This window comes from Nicotiana tomentosiformis, chromosome 2, assembly GCF_000390325.3.
Source record: "Nicotiana tomentosiformis chromosome 2, ASM39032v3, whole genome shotgun sequence".
Lineage (NCBI taxonomy): Eukaryota > Viridiplantae > Streptophyta > Magnoliopsida > Solanales > Solanaceae > Nicotiana > Nicotiana tomentosiformis.
In genome coordinates, this window is record NC_090813.1 from 108259644 (window position 1) to 108278630 (window position 18987).

The following is an 18987-nucleotide window of genomic DNA, read 5'->3' on the forward strand; positions in this document are numbered from 1 at the left end:
TATGGACAATTCTCTTAATCATCTCTGTGCCTATCACGTTGATCTACAAAAGAAAGGGAAGAAGTGATTATCAAACAAAGATAAAGAAATCACATTCAAAATAAAAAGCTAAGGCTTATACCTTTAAAGATGAATGGACAATGTCATTCATCCATGTCAAAGAGCCGTGGTTCTCCAATTTAGACTTCTCAAATGGTCCAATCAGCGATTTTAGCCATACGTCAGCTTGGCCAGACTTTTTCAAAAGATTACTATCCTCGGGGACTTCAACGGTAACCTTTTTCATCTTCCTACTGCTACTGGAAGAACCAGCTTCAACATGAGAAGTGGTAGCAATAGAGATAGTTGAGGAAGTAAAAATAGTCGCGGGAGGAGCAGTAGCAGCAACAATAGGCGCGGGAAACTGAGAACCAATAGGAACATGCACTGGAAAGGAGGCAAGGGGTGCTTCATCAGAAACTAGGCCAAAATCTTCGTTATCAAACCCATGGGAAAACAACTGCTCTGTAGAGTTACAAGGTGCAGCAATCATCTCCTCATCAGAGCTCACCAAAGTGGCACTTTCGGGCTCATTCACGGGAACTGAACTTGGAGGAGGAGTGGCTTCATCATCTGAAACAACACATCTCCTAGCCGGAGGCTTACGCACTAAGGAGCCCTCTTCTCGTTCCTCTTCACCCTCATAAACGTGAGCTCTCTTTGTTTTTCTCTTTGATGAAGAACTTAAAATTATCTCTTGAGCCATGAATAAAGAAAGGCTTGATGAAGTAATAGACGCGACACTAACACCCCGTATGGGAAATCCTAGCAAAAGAAGAAGTTAGAAAATCTCCAAATAAATATGAAAGAAAGGAAGAAAGTTAGAGGGGAGCATACCATGAGTTTTAACTTTTAAACCAAACCTATGAGAAAGGTATTTCCAAGACCTTCCTTCCATAGGAGCAACTGACAACAATCTTTCTACTCGTACGGAAGTCTGGTATTTCTTCAACAACTTCCATGGTTGCTAAAAAAACAAAAACAGCCATGGGATCGTAAGTTTTTTCTTCCTTCATAAAAGAGATGAAAGATATTATAAAAAAAAAACATACGTGCAAAGTTCCATTTTTCTGGAAAAGGCATGTTCTCTTCACCCACTAAATCATTTGTGGGAGCAGCAACAAAACGGGCATACCAGCCACGATCTTTATCATCTTCAGGGCTAACAAAAACCCCTTTACTCTTATCCACGAGAGTAAACACCCCTGAACGAAACAACTTAGAGGAATAAAGATGAAGCAAGTGTTGAAAGGTGAAGGGTAAAGAGGCCGAATTAGCTAGGTATCTTAAACATGCAACAACTCTCCAAACAATAGGACCAATCTGTCCTAAGCAAACATTAAAGAAATGGCAAAATTCTATAATGGCTGGGTCAATAGGTGGTTTAAAACCTAACGTAAAAGGATATGTGTAAACGAAAAAGTAACCAGCTTGAAACGAAGTAATCCTTTGGTTTGGACTAGGAATTAAATTGGAAAGTCAAATTTCCAATGGCATTCTCTTCGCACAAGAGAAATCAAACCCTCAGTAATCTGGGAAGGGTAAATGGAGGTGACATGTGAAGCGATGGTTCTGAAGAATATGCAATGATGTATGGGAAACGGCGGCAAAATAATCCCGCCATAAATACGTGCCACTTCCCAAATATACCATTGCAGAATATTCGGCAAGTGGAGGGACTATCTGTATTGGTAAAAAATAAATATTACACGTGGACTAATATGAGATGACCGTGCAAGATACATGGATTACTAAGAAGATGACAACTGGAGTGTCGCATTAAAAAGAGTTACGATTTACAACATGTACGAGCAAATCACTCATGAGACGAACAAGGTACAGTTGCCAGAGCCTAAATTATTCAGTGAAGAGACACATGCAGGATAAATCAAGACAATAAAGAGGGAAGATTCATGAACCTCAAATTAATGTGGAAGAAGAATCGAAACCGATATAGAATCTTCATGAACAACTACGGTTGTCAATTATAACGCTTCATTAATGTCATTAATGCTCATAATGATTCTGTCATAAAAGGGAAAAAACGTTATATTTGTAAATTCCTATATAAGGGAAGGGAATTTCACTTGTAAGGACACGTTCTGATAAACATTGGAATATAATTACTTTCTTGTGCTTTCTATTGATTACTTCACCATTTTTTCCGATTTCTTTTCTTATTTTCGAGAGAATATTGAATTTCTTGATTATCAGTAACCTAAGTACTTCTAAAGATAGGCTTTGATTGAGAATCTAATTCTTTGGTTAAACAACTGTGGCAGATCGACCGACTTCGGTAGGTCTAAAAATCGACCAAAGTCAGTCGGTATTTTAAAATATTTTATTTTTTAATTTTTTTTACGAAACCGACAAACTTCGACCGTTTTATGTTTTGGAACAAAAATGCGGGAAACTATTTTGGCGTCCCGATATAAAATAAAGTTAATATTCAAAAAATGACCGAAATCAGTCGGTTATTTCAGTCTGTCATTTAAAAAAATCAACCGACTTCGGTCGGTAATTTTATATTTTTTATAAAACCGAACGAAATCTATCGGTTAGTTTCGTGCGAAAATGCAATTAAAGAGTACAAATAAAACAAAAGATAGACTTAAACCAAAATGTGATAATAGTGTAGTGGCAGAATAGTACCTTGCCACAGTACAGATCCCGATTTGATTTTCAGACGGTATATTTTTTAATTACATAATTAAAAATACCGATCGACTTCGGTCGGTATTTTGGGTAGATATTTTCGTTTTTGGTCGCTTCTGAAATTTTATTGACTGACCGAAACCGGTCAAAAATTGCGACTGACTTCGGTCGCTATTTATTACCGACCAGTCTAATTTCGACGAATGAAAGTCGGTCAGAAATTGGTCGGTTTTTTTAATTTTTCGACCGATTTCGGTCGGTATTTTTGGACGGTATTAGACAGTATTCTAGTAATAAAACGACATTCGGGGTACTAAATGGTGTGTTATTTTTTCATGCTGAAAAATATTTTATTGTGGTATGATAACTAAACTAGCATCCAGTCAGAACTAAATACTCCATTCATACTTTTATTAAACTATTAAAAACTCCTAGTACAACTAACTAGCTAATCTATTGGTGGAGGCAAAAAAAAGTATAAGATTTTTAAGAGACCAAATGATGACATATATAATTAATTGATAAACCATGAGAAATTTTGAGAGAAAACTATCGTTAGAACATGCGCAGCGGAAGCAAGCATACAATCCAGGCATCTTATACATGTAAACTAGACAATGATATAATTACGAGATTAGAAACCACTAACCTCTTGAAAATGTTGCACAGGTCCTCCTCAAAGCAAGAATCGAGGACTGCAGTCTTCTGCTATGGTCCTAGTAAGACTTTGGACGAAATTGCTTTGAGTGAGTAAGAACAATACAACTCGAAAAAGGTCAGTTATTGGGTGAAAAATGTCTTCCTTATGTAGACTCATTTTCCAGCCAAAGAGGGCTCCAAAATCGTGTCGGATTCTACTTATGCAAGTAGAATCATACTCTAACTCTACAAGATGACTTTTACCCCAAGTCACTTTTTACCCAAGTCAGTCTAGATTTTTACTAAGTATAGCAGGGACCACAGAAATAGTAAGAGACTACCAATTATAGCATAATTCGAAAATTTGGATGAATTAATTTCTAATATAATTAATGGCAGTTTATTCCACAAAAAATCTGCAATTGAACTTCTTAATATGAATTTCGAAAATTCTCTAAAACTTATTTTAATTCCCCATGTTAAGATCACAAATACCAGTTAATTAAATTAAATTACTAATAATTTAATTTAATCAATAATTAAATCCTGTATAATTCCGCTTAAACTATTTTATGTGACGGATACAAAATCCACTGGTCGTATTTTCACATGATAACTTATAAGCTTACATAAAGGGGTATCATCAAACTCAAAACTGAGTCATGGATTCTATCAACTAATTATTATTTCACAAATGCTATTCATCATTGTCCAATCTATTAGGCATACACTAACTCTAAATAGAGTTGTACCTTTTGATAAATCAAAATAATAAACTAATCACATTGATCATAATAATTATATCAATATTAGGAGTATAAGCTCATTTAATGAACTAGAGAGAATGCTTTATATATATTTAGTACAAAAACATCTTTTTTCTACTTGGTCCGTTCAATATACACTAAGTATACTAGTACAAGAAATCGGAGTAAAACCACTCCCATAATCAAGACAAATTATACTATAATTTTGTACTACAATCATCAAGATATTTTGTCCAATAACATCTTCAATTGTGAACATAATTTATTAATTATGAGAACCGACAATTTAATCTTTTGTGCATGAGCTAAGGCTCCATACACTAAATTATCTACTACATAACTAAAGGACACACATGTAACAAATAATCTATTTAAAATAGTACTTTATTGAAGTGAATAAATTAAATAAATAATTATTTCATAAAGTATAAAATACAATACTATATCTAAACTGCATGGTTAATAGTATCCCAATAATCTCCCACTTAGACTCATAATCATGTGTCTACAACTCTAACACATATCCCTTCTACATACTTGTCAAAAATCTTCTGTGGCAAGCTCTTTGTAAACGGGTCTGCCAAATTGTCCTCCGATGCAATCTTCAACACTCTTGCATCACCTCTCTGAGTTATGTCCCGAATTAAATGATATTTACGCTCAATATGCTTACTCTTTTTATGGATTCTTGGTTCCTTCGAGTTTGCAACTGCACCACTATTGTCACAATAAAGTACAATAGGTGCTTGAACCGAAGGAACTACATTAAGCTCTTTTAGAAAGTTTCCAAGCCAAACAACCTCTTTAGCTGCCTCAGATGCAGCAACATATTCGGCTTCCATGATGGAATCAGCAATACATGATTGCTTGATGCTCTTTCAACTTATGGCTCCACCTCCTAAGGTAAAAACATATCTTGAGGTAAATTTTCTAGAATCTCTATCTGACTGGAAATCTGAATCAGTATAGCCAATGGGTACAAGATCACCTGAGTGATAAACCAACATATAATCCCTAGTCCTTTTCAGGTACTTGATTATATGTTTAACGTCAGTCCAGTGTTCTCGTCCAGGATTTGACTGAAATCTACTAACCATGCCAACAGCAAAGCAGATATCAGGTCTAGTATACAACATAACATACATGAGACTCCTTACAGCAGAAGGATAAGGGTCCGCCTTCATCTTTTCTATCTCATCGGTCATTTTTGGGGACTGATCTTTTGACAGAGAGATTCCATGCCTAAAAGGGAGAAAACCTTTCTTGGAATTTTACATGCTAAACCTGGTGAGAATAGTATCAATATAAAGTGCTTGGGATAAGCCTAATATCCTTCGCTGCATAAGCTTAATCCCAAGAATATGTGTCGCTTGTCCCAAGTCTTTCACATCAAAACGCGAGGACAACCATTCCTTTACTGAATTCAACATGCTCACATTATTTCCTATGAGCAAAATATCATCTACGTACAAAACCAAAAATGTAACTTTATCTCCATCCGACTTCTTATAGATACAAAACTCGTTTTCACATTGATCAAAATCAAAGGTTTTAATCGATGTGTCAAAACAAGTATTCCATGCTCTAGTAGCTTGTTTCAATCCACAAATGGATTTCTTTAATTTACACAACATGTGCTCATTGCCACTTTTAATGAAACCAACTAGTTGTGCCATATAGATGCACTCATCAAGGCTTCCATGAAGAAAAGTCATCTTGACATCCATTTGTCAAATCTCATAATCGTAATGAGCAGGAATGGATAAGAGAATCCTAATGGATTTAAGCATGGCTACTGGCGAAAAAGTTTCCTCATAATCGATCCCTTATTTTTGAGTAAACCCTTTTGTAACAAGCCCACCTTTAAAAGTTTGCACTTTTCCATCCACTCATCTTTTTTTCTTATAGATCCATCTACAACCAATGGGTTTGACTCTAGTAGGTGGTTCTTCAAGAGCCGGGACTTGATTGGAGTACATGGACTCCATTTCAGATTTCATAGCAACAACCCATTTATCATCATCTGTATCCTGTAGTGCTTCGTCGTAATTAAGAGGTTCTATATTAGATTTTTCAGGGATTCTATCATAAGATTCTCCCAAGAGCACAAACCGGAGAGGTTTATTAATAATTCTCCCACTACGACTAGTCACTACAGGTGCAGTTGGATTTTGTTGTTGAATCACAATATCATTTTCCGGAACTGAAGTTTCAATGTTATCCTCCACACCTTGCGGTGCTGGGATATCATTAACTTCTTCCTGAAGTGCAGGCTGCACAACAATTTCAAGTTGCTGAACAATCTGAGGTTGCTCAATATTACTCCCACTACTTTGGGGTAGTGAGATGTTAGGAAATTGCTCTTGTGCGTTCTGCTGCCAATTAACATTTCTCCCACTATGATAATGCAGTGGTATGTCAATACTGGATTCCAAGATATGTTCCAGAGATGAGTTATTAGTTATTCTATTACTTAATTTCTGTAAAACTAGTTTACTTTTAGGAATATGGTTCATTAAATAGTCCTCTTCTAAAAATCTGGCATTTGTTGTAACAATTACCTTCTTTTCTTTGGGACAATAAAATAAACCTCCTTTAGTTCCTTTTGGATATCCAATGAATATGCATACTTCTATTCTCGATTCCAATTTATCCGCTTTCTGTTTCAGCACATGTGCTGGACAACCCCAAACCCGAATGTGCCGTAAACTTGGCTTGCGCCCAGTCCATAATTCTGCTAGGGTTGAAGGTACTGACTTTGAAAGAACCAAATTTAGAATATAATTTGTTGTTTCTAAGGCATATCCCCAAAAGGAAAAAGGCAAATTAAAATAACTTAACATTGATCTAACCATTTCCAAAAGGGTTCTATTTCTTCTTTCTGCCACACCATTTTATTGTGGTATTCCTGGGGCAGATAATTGAGATGTAATTCCATAATCTGATAAGTATTAAATGAATTTCGCAGAAAGGTATGCACCACCACGATCAGTTCGCAATGTTTTGATATATTTATCATGTCGTTTCTCCGTTTTCGTCTTAAATTCTTTGAATTTCTCAAAGCATTCAGACTTATGGCGCAACAGATAAATGTATCCATATTTTAAGTAATAATCTGTGAAAGTCACAAAATACTCAAAACCACCTCTTGCTTGTATATTCATGGGGCCACTCAAATCAGAGTGAATTAATTCTAACTTATCGCTGGCTCTATTTCCTTTTGAGGAAAAATGTCTCTTGGTCATTTTACCTTCTAAACAGGATTAGCATGTTGGCGGTGCCTCCACTTTCAATGAACTCAAAGGTCCATCAGAAACCAATCTCGAGATCCTATTTAGATTTATATGACCTAGACGTAAGTGCCACAAATAAGTTTGGCTCAATTCAGAGATATATTTTCTTTTATGTGGAAGATTAATGTTATTTAATTCTTTTGGTTGTAGCAGATGAGAATATATATCAAGAATAAAAAGGTCATGTACTCTAGCAGCAGTGTAGATAAAACATTTATTAAACTTAATAACAACAGAGTTATTAGCAAAATCAACATTATACTCAGCATCCATTATTTTCGAAACCAAAATCAAATTCTTTTTAATAGAAGGTACATAGAAAACATCTTTCAAAATTAAAACTCTATTACTACTAACGAAACTCTAATATCTCATAATGCTAAAGCTGGTACTGGCTCGCCATTGGCTTAAAAAATGCAAACTTCATTCTCACTTAGCCGTCGCATTTCCTGAAACCCATGCAAAGTAGTCCAGATATGATTAGTGGATCCTGAATCTAAACACCAAAACATGGTAGAGACAACCACTAAACAAGTTTCAACGACATTTAAATTCGAATTACCTTACTTATTCAACTTTGCCAGATAGGCAGGGCATTGCTTTTTGTGATGCCTAAGTTGCTTGCAATGATAGCACTTTCCTTTGGGCTTTTTCACACCAACCGCACCTCCAGGTGCCAAAACCTTTTGATTCTTCTTTTTCTTACCGCCTTTCGACTTAGAAACCGAAGCTTTCTCAATATTTAGTGCCACAACTAGAGCTTGCTGTTTGATAATAGATTCTGCCACTTGCAACTTATTCAACAATTTCGCCAGTGACAAATCCATTTTGTTCATATTATAGTTCAAGCAAAATTGTTGAAAACTGTCAGACAGAGTCTACAGGACTATCTCAACTTGAGATTCCTTATCAATCACAGCTCAAAGGACCTCCAGTTCATTCAAAAGACCCATCATCTTCAGAACATGGTCCCTGACCGATGATCCTTTAGCCATTTTGGTGTTCAAAAGGGTTTTCATGATTGTCTGCTTAGACGTACAATTTTGCTCACCGAACATCTCTTTGAGACTTTCGAGCATATCATAAGCAGACCCCATAGACTGATGCGGATGTTGCAAAACATTCGCCATAGAGGCAAGAATGTAACATCGTGCCATCTCATCAACCTTGACCCATTTGTCATATGCCTTAACCTGATCATCAGTGGCATCTTCATCAGGTTTTTCTGGGCACTCCTCAGTGATTACAAATTTGTAACTTTCAGCAGTTAGGACAATATCAAGGTTCCTTTTCCAGTCAACATAATTTGGTCCTTCTAACTTGTTTTGGTTCAAAATTGAGGTAAGTGGGTTGAATGAAGACATGGTTAATCTGATTGATAAGATGTTTACCCCATAAATTAAAATAGAACCAACTCAGATGGTGAGTAAACTTTTAATTTAATATTGATAAATATCACTTTTATAAACTCTAGTTTCATAGAATCAATATATAACTCAGTTGGAGAGTTAATACAATTAATCAAATAACTAGAGGCAAAACTACAGTAATCATCTATAATGAACTTATCCGATGTGGATGAAGACCTATGTCAACATATAAATTCATTATATTACTGTAAAACATGATTGGAAATCATGGGAATTGAACCCTACCATCACTGTTTTCTTAAGATTTTTTTTTAGTTAAAACAAATTCCAGAAAATAGAAAAATGGCCAAAACCCCATCTAAACGACCCTGAATGCCCAAAAAATAACGTACGTCATGAGCAAAGCTGATGAGTATTGCTCATTGGGTCGTTTTCGATGAACCTACCAAATTTGAGCTCAATCGTAGTTCGACAGAATTTCAGAATTCCAAATTCATGACATATTCGAAACATTTTGTTTTTGGTGTTTTTTTAAGGTTTTGATTATTTTGACTCATTCAAATCACATAATATACTTATGTATGTTAATTCATGATTTCAGAACTCAAAATAATATTATTATAAAATTACAGTGTCGTTTTCATATATAAAAATAACCGTTTTCATGGATCTAATACAATAAATATGGGAAAAGTATCACTATTTTCACCACTGTTCATACTTTATGTATATTAATCCATTATTTCAAAACTGAAATAATATTCAAAACGGTCACATTTTTATTAAATCAACACTGTTATCTCTTTAAAAAAAAAACGCAACAAAAACATGATAAAAATAGATTGTCATGAAATATAACACCATTATTTATGCATATGTATATTAATCCATAATTTCAGAATTAAAATACTAATTAAAACAGTCACATTTTTGACATAGAATAACCATACCAAAATAATATTGTATTTTATATGTTAATCTACTATTTTCATAGAATAATCATACCAAACATGTATCATTTAACAACACGTTTTAAATATTACTCTATTTATGATGTATTATATTATCTAGTTAGATGTAAGACGACGTCTGATGCCAATTATTAGAACATGCGCAGCGGAAGCAAGCATACAATTCAGGCATCTTATACATGTAAACTAGACAATGATATAATTACGAGATTAAAAACCACTAACCTCTTGAAAACGTTGCATAGGTCCTCCTCAGAGCAAGAATCCAGGACTGCAGTCTTTTGCTATGGTCCTAGTAAGACTTTGGACGAAATTGCTTTAAGTGGGCAAGAACAATACAACTCGAAAAAGGTCAGTTATTGGGTAAAAAATGTCTTCCTTATGTAGACTCGTTTTCCAACCAAAGAAGGCTCCAAAAACGTGTAGGATTCTGCTTGTGCAAGTAGAATCCTACTCTAACTCTACACGATGACTTTTCTCCCAAGTCATTTTTTACCCAAGTCAAGCCTAAGTTTTTGCTAGGTATAACAGAGACCACAAAAATAGTAAGAGGCTACCAATTATAGCATAATTCAGAAATTTGGATGAATTAATTCCTACTATAATTAATTGCAGTTTATTCCACTAAAAACTGCAATTGAATTCCTCAATATGAATTTCAAAAATTCACTAACACTTATTTTAACTCCCCATGTTAAGATCACAAATACCAGTTAATTAAATTAAATTACTGATAATTTAATTTAATCAACTAATTAAATCCTCTATAATTTTGCTTAAACTATTTCATGTGACGGATACAAAATCCATCGACTGGGTTTTCACATGAAAACTTATAAGCTTACATAAAAGGGTATCATCAAACTCAAAACCGAGTCATGAATTCTATCAACTAATTATTATTTCACAAATGCTATTCGTCATTGTCCAATCTATTAGGCATACACTAACTCTGAATAGAGTTGTACCTTTTGATTAATCAAAATAATAAACAAATCACATTGATCATAATAATTATATCAAGATTATGAGTATAAGCTCATTTAATGAATTAGAGAGAATGTTTTATATATATTCAGTACAAAAACATCTTTTCTCTACTTGGTCCGTTCAATATACACTAAGTATACTAGCACAAGAAGTCGGAGTAAAACCACTTCCATAATCAAGACAAATTATACTATAATCTTGTGCTACAATCATCAAGATATTTTGCCCAATAACATCTTCGATTGTGAACATAGTTTATTAATTATGAGAACCGGCAATTTAATCTTCTGTGCATGAGCTAGAACTCCATATACTAAATTGTCTACTACATAACTAAAGGACATACATATAACAAATGATCTATTTAAAATAATAATTTATTGAATTGAATACATTAAATAAATAATTGTTCTATAAAATATAAAATGCAATACTATGTGTAAACTACGGTTAATAGTGTATCCCAACAACTATTAGGTGAACTTGGTGGTCATTTGAATTTGGAAAGATCTCTCACTTCGTTTGTTTTTCTTTTTAATTAATTTTTTAATAACCCCCACCCTTTTCCAGAAGGACCAACAAGACAACAATGTTCTCTTTTATCGTGCAATAGACTCGAACTTCGACTTATCTATTTGCAGTGGAAGTGTTCAAACGTCGATTGTCAGCTTGGTGGTGATCTTCAAGTTATCGAGAACTTGGAATGAATCAGTATATCAATCAACATTTGCAGTAAGAGTACTTGGATCAAATTGACATTATAAATAGAGCGACCAGTTGATCCAAGCTCTTATAATAAGAACAAATTCTACTGTGGCTTGCAAAATTTTGGTGTTTTTTTCTAGCTATCTGATGAATAGGAAAGTTAGTATGAGTAACTATTTGTTGCTCCAAATATTTGAAGTTGGTCCACTGGTAGAGGGACAAAAACTATAACATACAACTATAGGGACCAAACTGCAATATAATTTAAAGCAGAACATTTGCGAAATCACCCTCCTCTCTCTCTAGTAGTGCCTCGTGCATTGTTCAGCTGACGGGAATGAGAAAGCATGTTTCTTTCTCGATTCTTCCACTCCAAAACCCTATTATTTTTTACTTTTCTGGATTTACTCGCTGCTCTTTAGTCGGTGACGCCGTCCATATCCCATGGCTGCTGCAATAGCATCTCCGGCGGCTATTGTTCGTTCAGGCCGCCGCCAGGATCAGACTTTCAGGTCTTTAGTATCAATCATCAGGGCCCCGTCTTCTTTCGCCGTTGTTCCCTTTCAAGTGTCGTCTTCTTCTATAAAGCTATGCTCTTTTCTCGACTATTCCCGTCTGACCAACGATGTGAGTTTTTTAAAAATTTATTATTACTATTTTTTCAACTCCTTATTTCTTCGCTCCCCTTGCTCGCACACACGCAGGCAGACATATACGTGTTGAGATGATGTTTACTGTTTAATTTGCATATGCGGTTTTACTGTTTAATTTGCATATGCGGTTATATCTATATAATTAGTTGAGATGATGTTTAATAAACTATATAATAGTGTATCGTGATCTTCTATTTGTTGAATCACTGCGTGTAAACTCTATTTCAAAGTGGAAATACTTATACTCTCGCATTCGTATTTTGAGGTTGAAGCAGCAACTTCAACTCTTTGTTATCGCCAGTCTATTGATCTCCTTGAATAAGTATTTATGCATTCTTCTGTGACATAAGAAATTGCTCTTAAGCCTTACATTTTGTTCAAGTTTAGTGCTTTCTTCAATTTTGCTGAATATTGCTGCGCTTTAGGATTTCCTTTAAGGCTAACGTTATAAGGTTCCGATGAACTTGAGCCTATGGCTTTGAGGAAAATGAGAAATGTAATTATTCCTCAAAGGTTCTTTTTGAAATGGAATCTTGCATTGGTTTATATTTTATGGTAATAGTTGCTAGTAGAATCTAGTATATATGCAAGTCCACCAAATGCATTGAGGCGCAGTAGTTGATTAGACACCCAGAGGTAAGACACTATTCTGCTGCAGGTCATGATATCACTCGGTCTTCAGCGCTTAGTTTTCATAGAAGAAAGTGAAATCATTCTCTTCTGGTATTTGAAAGAAGTCGAGAAAAAAGGAACCTGATATACCTTTGGAAGATTGAGAATGATAGATTGATTGGAAAATATCATTGGATAAAATGCTAGTATGTCATAAGTTCAAGTTCATTTGTTCTTTCGTTCTTCATAAGTTCAAGTTCATTTGTTCTTTCGTTCTTCTCCTTCTTCAGATAGCAAAACATTTCGGGTCACTCGAGCTCAACTTAAATATCTTGTGTTAGTCCCAGAGAGAAGAATCTAGAAATAAGAGAACCGCTAGATGAAAGGTTAAAAGAATTGGGTATTATCTTCAGATCCCTTTTCGCTGCTTTTAAGATCTCTTATTAATGTGGTCAGTTATCTTGAGCTCAAGTAACTATCCATCTTTCATTTCATATCCTTTGTTTTTGATATTTTCTCAGCATCAAATTTGGCAATGCTCTCATTTGCCATGGGGCTTACTATACAAGTCTCAGAGTTATTGGCCTTGTTTTCCTGAAAGTATTGGGCAAAATGAGCTTGGACCCGGCACTATTGTCAAAAGGGAATAACAATATTTTGTTTTTTGTCAAAAAATAAGTCATGCATGCCCTGGACAAATACCTTCTTCAAAGTATGTAACCTTTCTTTCTGGATGATCACCTAGAAGTGTTCCCGTTTCTTCTCCAAATTGCTTTTCTCTTCACTAATAATTGACGTCTGCAACCTTACATAAATCACCAGAGCACGATACATCCGTTAGTATGAGTCAAGAAGATAAAGTGATTTGAAATTGAGAAAGGATGGTAAAGGTAACTCTATTAACTTCTATTTCCTGCTTTATATCAGGAGAAATCGAAGTTTGTATTCTCGCGTTAAAGATGCTTACTTTTACCATTGATTGTTTAGAAGGCATCTAATTCTGTGCTTTCTTAACTTTATAAGTTGGCTTACATACAAAAAGGCACGATTATTGCCCTTGTGATAGCTAAATACTTTTGACATGTCTGCCTTACATGGAATTCTTGCTCTCCGGTGATAATGTGTTGTTTGGGCAAACATTTGGATTAGATGTTTGGAAATGTTTGGAAACAGAGTTTGCATTGTGTGGAAGTCCTAATTAACTTTACTACTGAGTCGCTGTGAAGTTCATAAGGTGTGTTTTATCATATTTGCATATGGTGAATGATGACCCCTCGCTTCGCATTTCTTCATTGCTTTAAGCGAAGAAGATGTGCTTTTATTAATAATGTGTCCCATGATGGAAAAAGTCATATAGACGCTGAAATGGATGAGTATGATTTTTTGTTGATAGCTTTCTGAATTTTGTAATGGTTTATCCTTAGTTGTTAATTTTTCCGATTTCCTTTTGCATTCCTTTGTTCTAGCTGGAGCTGGTGGGTCCAAGAATGTGGTTATGAATAAGTTTGTTCTGATCATCTAGTTCTAGTGGATGCTGTGAATTAGAAGTTGTATTAGCATCTTGTTGGTTGGGATAATAGAACCTTGGATGCTATTCTGGGTTTTACTAAGGCAATTTAAGGCTGTTGCCTAAACCAAAAGATTTAATCTGACATAAGTGTATCCAAAATGATAAGATACTATAAGACGATAAGTGTTGTAGTTAGGTCTAAGAAACTGTCAATATTATCCCATTTGGACATCTGAAATGTCCTCATTCTCAGCTCCAAATCAACCCAATGTTCAAATTTTATACTACTGTCCATTGTCTATTGACACTGGGAGCACATATCCTTGAAACAGTAATTTGGCTTTCTTTTAAGTGGTCATTAGTTCTTATTGCTCTCGTCGTTGCATCACATGAATAAAGATACTTCAAAGCTTGTCAACATTGAGTGTATGGGAAGTTTATGCAGAGTAATCTATTATGAGGAAATGCGACAAAGTGCTTGAAGGTTATTGATTTTTTTCTCATGATTTGTGACCCTTCTCTCTTTTTGCCTAAGATCTAACAAATAAAGGCAAAATGCAAGTTGAAGATTGTGTTCCTAGAATAGTTTGATGTTTTTGGTCTATTGTCACGCGATCCTTAGCTTTAATGGTTGCCAACATCGCATTTCCTGGACTAAAAATTGGTTCAAGTCCAGTATCAGACTATCAGTTGCACTTAAATAAAAGTGGTTTCCTGATACCTTCTTGCTATTAGGGATTATTGACAAGCTTCAACGCCAAAGGTCCTCACCTTCTGCAAAGGCCTCTGTGTTCTGTATCTGGTGAAATTGAAGGTTGCAAGGAGCGCGATGCCAAGAAACACAGGCTAGAATATGCCATGGAAGTAAAATCTGGCGAATCAACCAGTAGGCATGTATTATATATCCAAAACTCAGTCTCATCTGGACGGAAGAAGATATTGAGAAAGGAAAGGAACCCCAAAAATCTCAACAGTAGTGCATCACGGAAGAACAGAGTCGAATATTTTCAGGTTATCAGATATCCTCTGATCACCGAGTCTACAATGGGGAATATACTACGTCACAATACTTTGGTTTTTGTTGTTCACGAAGATGCTGACAAGAAGAGCATAAGGGATGCTGTAAAGAAGCTGTTTAAGATTGAAATGAAGAAAATAAATACATCGATCATGCCTGATGGAACAAAGAAAGCATATGTTGTGCTGATACCGAACCATAGTGCTATAGATGTGGCAAAGAAAATCAAAGCCATCTAAAGATTTATTTTCTGTCTTCCTTTCCATGCCAATCTGGCTGTTATATAAGGTGTTGGAGATAGAAACTACCAGCATATGAGTTGTGTTCTGGTGATTTTATGCTGCAATGTTATAGTTTTCGTAGGTACATGTGTTAGTTGTACCTTATTAATTTTGGCAGTTGTCAGAGAAGTAATAGTGCTCAAACATTGTTGTTAAGCTAAATTTCCTGTATGGAATATACATCTTGGTTTAATGCCCTCCTATTTACCCAAAAAGGTGGGGGGAAATCATAATTTGTGGGAAATTTTTGCTTACAAGTTCATCTCCAAATTCTAGCTAAAAAGAGTGCCAAATTATGATCATTTTCCTAGTTTAGCTTGGACTGTAGGTTTGTAAATATTGAGTAAATGAAGCCATTTGACACTTGGCTTTGACTTGGGAACGATATTTTATTTTATTTTCTTGAATTCATGGTAAATAAATGAACTAATGCCAACATTAGTTGGAGAAGATGGTGACATATTGCAGAAACTATTCTGTTTTATTTCTGTCATTGCAGATACTACGCTGATTGTATATAAATTGTAAAAGAAATCAAGAAATTTGAAAACCAAGATATACCGGGTAAAATACTTTTTAATATATTATATATACGAAAATATTCCAAAGCGCGAAAGCATAACAAGTCCATTGGCACTTGTCTTAATTTTATCATTTAGTCGAAGATCTGGTGGATTCTACTTTATGAACAATGATCAATTGATCACCTCTGGGGCCTGATGGACCTATCTTAGATATTCCACAGCAATTCTGCTGACCGACCCCTTAATCCTCCTCAATCTCTCTTCTTTTGAAAATTTTCTCTTGATTCCTTGGTATATTTGGAAGTCAAGGTTAGATGTCTTCTCTCTGATTTTTTTTATTTTTATTTTATGATATCATATTGTTCTAACAAGCTCTTAGTTATGCAGAAGTTACAAAATATCCTCGAGCTATGAAGCTTTACAAAATTGCTGCGTCACTAATCTATTATTTCTTAAAAGTACTCCTCCATTGAAATTTCTTGAAGTGCTTTCTCTAGCTATGCAAATTTGATTTTATTAAAGCTAAAATTACTAGGATTTCTCTTGCACGTTATATATGGACGATCAGTTACTCAAATCGAATATGCGTAGACGATATTCATAAGCTACTTCCCAAATTTGGAGACTTCCACTTATAAATTAAAGATTCTTGAGGGGAACCAGGAAAAAATTGGAATGCAGCACTTGTAAAAGTACTTCTCAAAATATTACTATGATGTGACTCCTCTCAAATCGGAAAATTAAAGCTAAACATGAAAAGAGTAAGAATTACAAGCTGATATTTGTGCCTTTTATCTCATCTTAATAAACTTAGGGGTGAAGAAATGAAGAGCCATGTTTACTTCGAAACCCTTGATACCTTTTTCTGATATGGGAAAGGAAATTCCTTTACAGAGAAATCTCTGGTTGTTCACCTGTCTTATTCTATTTGCATAAATTGATTTAGTAATATACTACCCTCTTACCCACCCAGAACTTTTTAAAAAAGAAAGAAAAATAGAACGTTAACCAAAAAAATGGAGTAAAAAAGAGTTAGTCCCACAAGTTAATTAGTTCATAGCTATAGGCTATAGCTAGCGGAAAAGAGTATGTATCCACAAAAAGTTACACCTTCTAATCCAAATTAATAAGTTTTATTTGCTCTCTATTTTAAGTTGTCCTAGAACTCTGTCCATTTTCATTAGTGGGAAATTTCTTCCTTACACTTATTAATATTTTTCCTAATTATTTGGTTTTCCAAAATTTACTTTGGAAATAACTTTTTGTTCAAAGTACTGTCCCAAATCTTTATAAAAGCAAACTTTTTCTATATTTGGCCAACTTTTATGTAAATAAAATTAAAATTTATTATTAATTTAGAAAACACATGCAATCTAAATGACTCACTTGAATTGGGATAGAGGGAGCATTTAACTAAGTTTTATATATAGACTATAGTCTATGACATAGTTTCATTATATGAACTAGTCCTGATGTCCCATATTAAATAGGTGTCTAAGGCCTCATTTGTTTGCACTTAATGAAGGTCTCAATCTTAATCATTCAGATCTCAGATATTAAGCGCGTTTGTTTTTAAAGTATGAATCTTAATTATGCAGATCTTAATTATTAAGTGTATTTATTTTTTTACTTCACAACCACCTTAATGGGTTTGAATAGGTCTGTATTATTAAGATCTGTAACAGAGACTTAATTTCATTAAGATGTTATCATACATATTCATTATTAACTACCGTCACCGCCTACCATTATCAACTACCACCATGCCACCCATTACCACCATACTCAACCACCACCACCATCCTCAATCATAGCCGCCACCATTATCGACTACCACCACCTATCATCCCCACCACTCCTACCACCATCATTCTCAACGACAACCAACACCCATCCACCTTAACTATCACAACTAACCACCCCATCACCATCAACAACCATAGCTGGCACTGCCCATCATTATAAACTACCACCACCCACCACACTACTAGAAATTCGACAAAAACCGACCAAGGTCGACCGACCAACTTTGGTCGGTCAAAAAACCGACCAAAGTTGGTCGGTTTTTCAAAATATTTTTTTTTTAAATTTTTGTTTACGAAACCGACCAACTTTGGTCGGTTTTCTTTGACGCAAAAATACGGGAAACTATTTTTGAGTCCTGTAAAATTTATATTTCAAGAAACCGACCAACTTTGGTCGGTTTTTCAATTAAAATAAATAAAAATTAATATTAAAAAAATCGACCAAAATTGGTCGGTTAATTCGGCCGGACATTTAAAAAAATCGACCAACTTTGGTCGGTAAATTTACTTTTTAATAAAACCGACCAACTTTGGTCGGTTATTTTCGTGCGAAAATACAATTAAAGAGTATAAATCAAATAAAAGACAGTCTTAAAACAAAATGTACCAATGGTCTAGTGGTAGAATAGTATCCTGCCACAGTACAGACCCTGGTTCGATTCCCAGATGGTGAATCTTTTTATTACACAATTAAAATACCGACCAACTTTGGTCGAAAAAAACCGACCAACTTTGGTCGGTTTTTTTTGCAATATTTTTTTTTTTGAATTTAATTGACCGACCAAAGTTGGTCGGTAATTTCCGACCAACTTTGGTCGGTATGCCTTTCCGACCACAAAAATACCGTCCACACTTAAATGGTCGCATTTTGGTCGGTTTTTGGCCATTACCGACCAATGTTGGTCGATTTTTTTATCGGTTTTTACCGGATTTCTAGTAGTGCCACCATCTTCCTTAATTACAACTACCACCACCACCACTCGCCATTATTAACTATCACCACCCACCACCACCATCCTCAATCATAATAGCTACCACTACCAATCACCACTAGCTACTACCCTAAACTACCACCATCAATCAAATCTACCACCAACCACCGCTTTTAGTCGGCATTCACAAGCACTACCGTTAGCCATCACCACCAACAACTAT

At 34.9% G+C, this 18987-nt stretch overlaps 1 protein-coding gene and 1 pseudogene across 1 annotated transcript; one reads left to right on the forward strand and one right to left on the reverse strand.

Annotated features, from left to right (window-relative positions):
- Positions 1 to 7956: 7956 nt before the first annotated feature.
- LOC138905363 (uncharacterized) lies at positions 7957 to 8759 on the reverse strand (annotated as a pseudogene).
- A 2938-nt stretch (positions 8760 to 11697) lies between these two features.
- On the forward strand, positions 11698 to 15701 carry LOC104086845 (large ribosomal subunit protein uL23-like). The gene is made up of 2 exons (XM_009591189.4): positions 11698 to 12056; positions 14940 to 15701. The coding sequence occupies exons 1-2, from the start codon at positions 11874 to 11876 to the stop codon at positions 15459 to 15461; spliced, it is 705 nt and encodes a 234-aa protein (XP_009589484.1). The 5' UTR covers positions 11698 to 11873; the 3' UTR covers positions 15462 to 15701.
- The last annotated feature ends 3286 nt before the right edge of the window (positions 15702 to 18987 follow it).

Coding starts and splice junctions, on each gene's coding strand:
- LOC104086845 (XM_009591189.4), top strand. CDS start 11,874: ATGGCTGCTGCAATAGCATCTCCGGCGGCTATTGTTCGTTCAGGCCGC. Junction 12,057..14,939: donor ATTCCCGTCTGACCAACGAT/GTGAGTTTTTTA, acceptor TCTTGCTATTAG/GGATTATTGACAAGCTTCAA.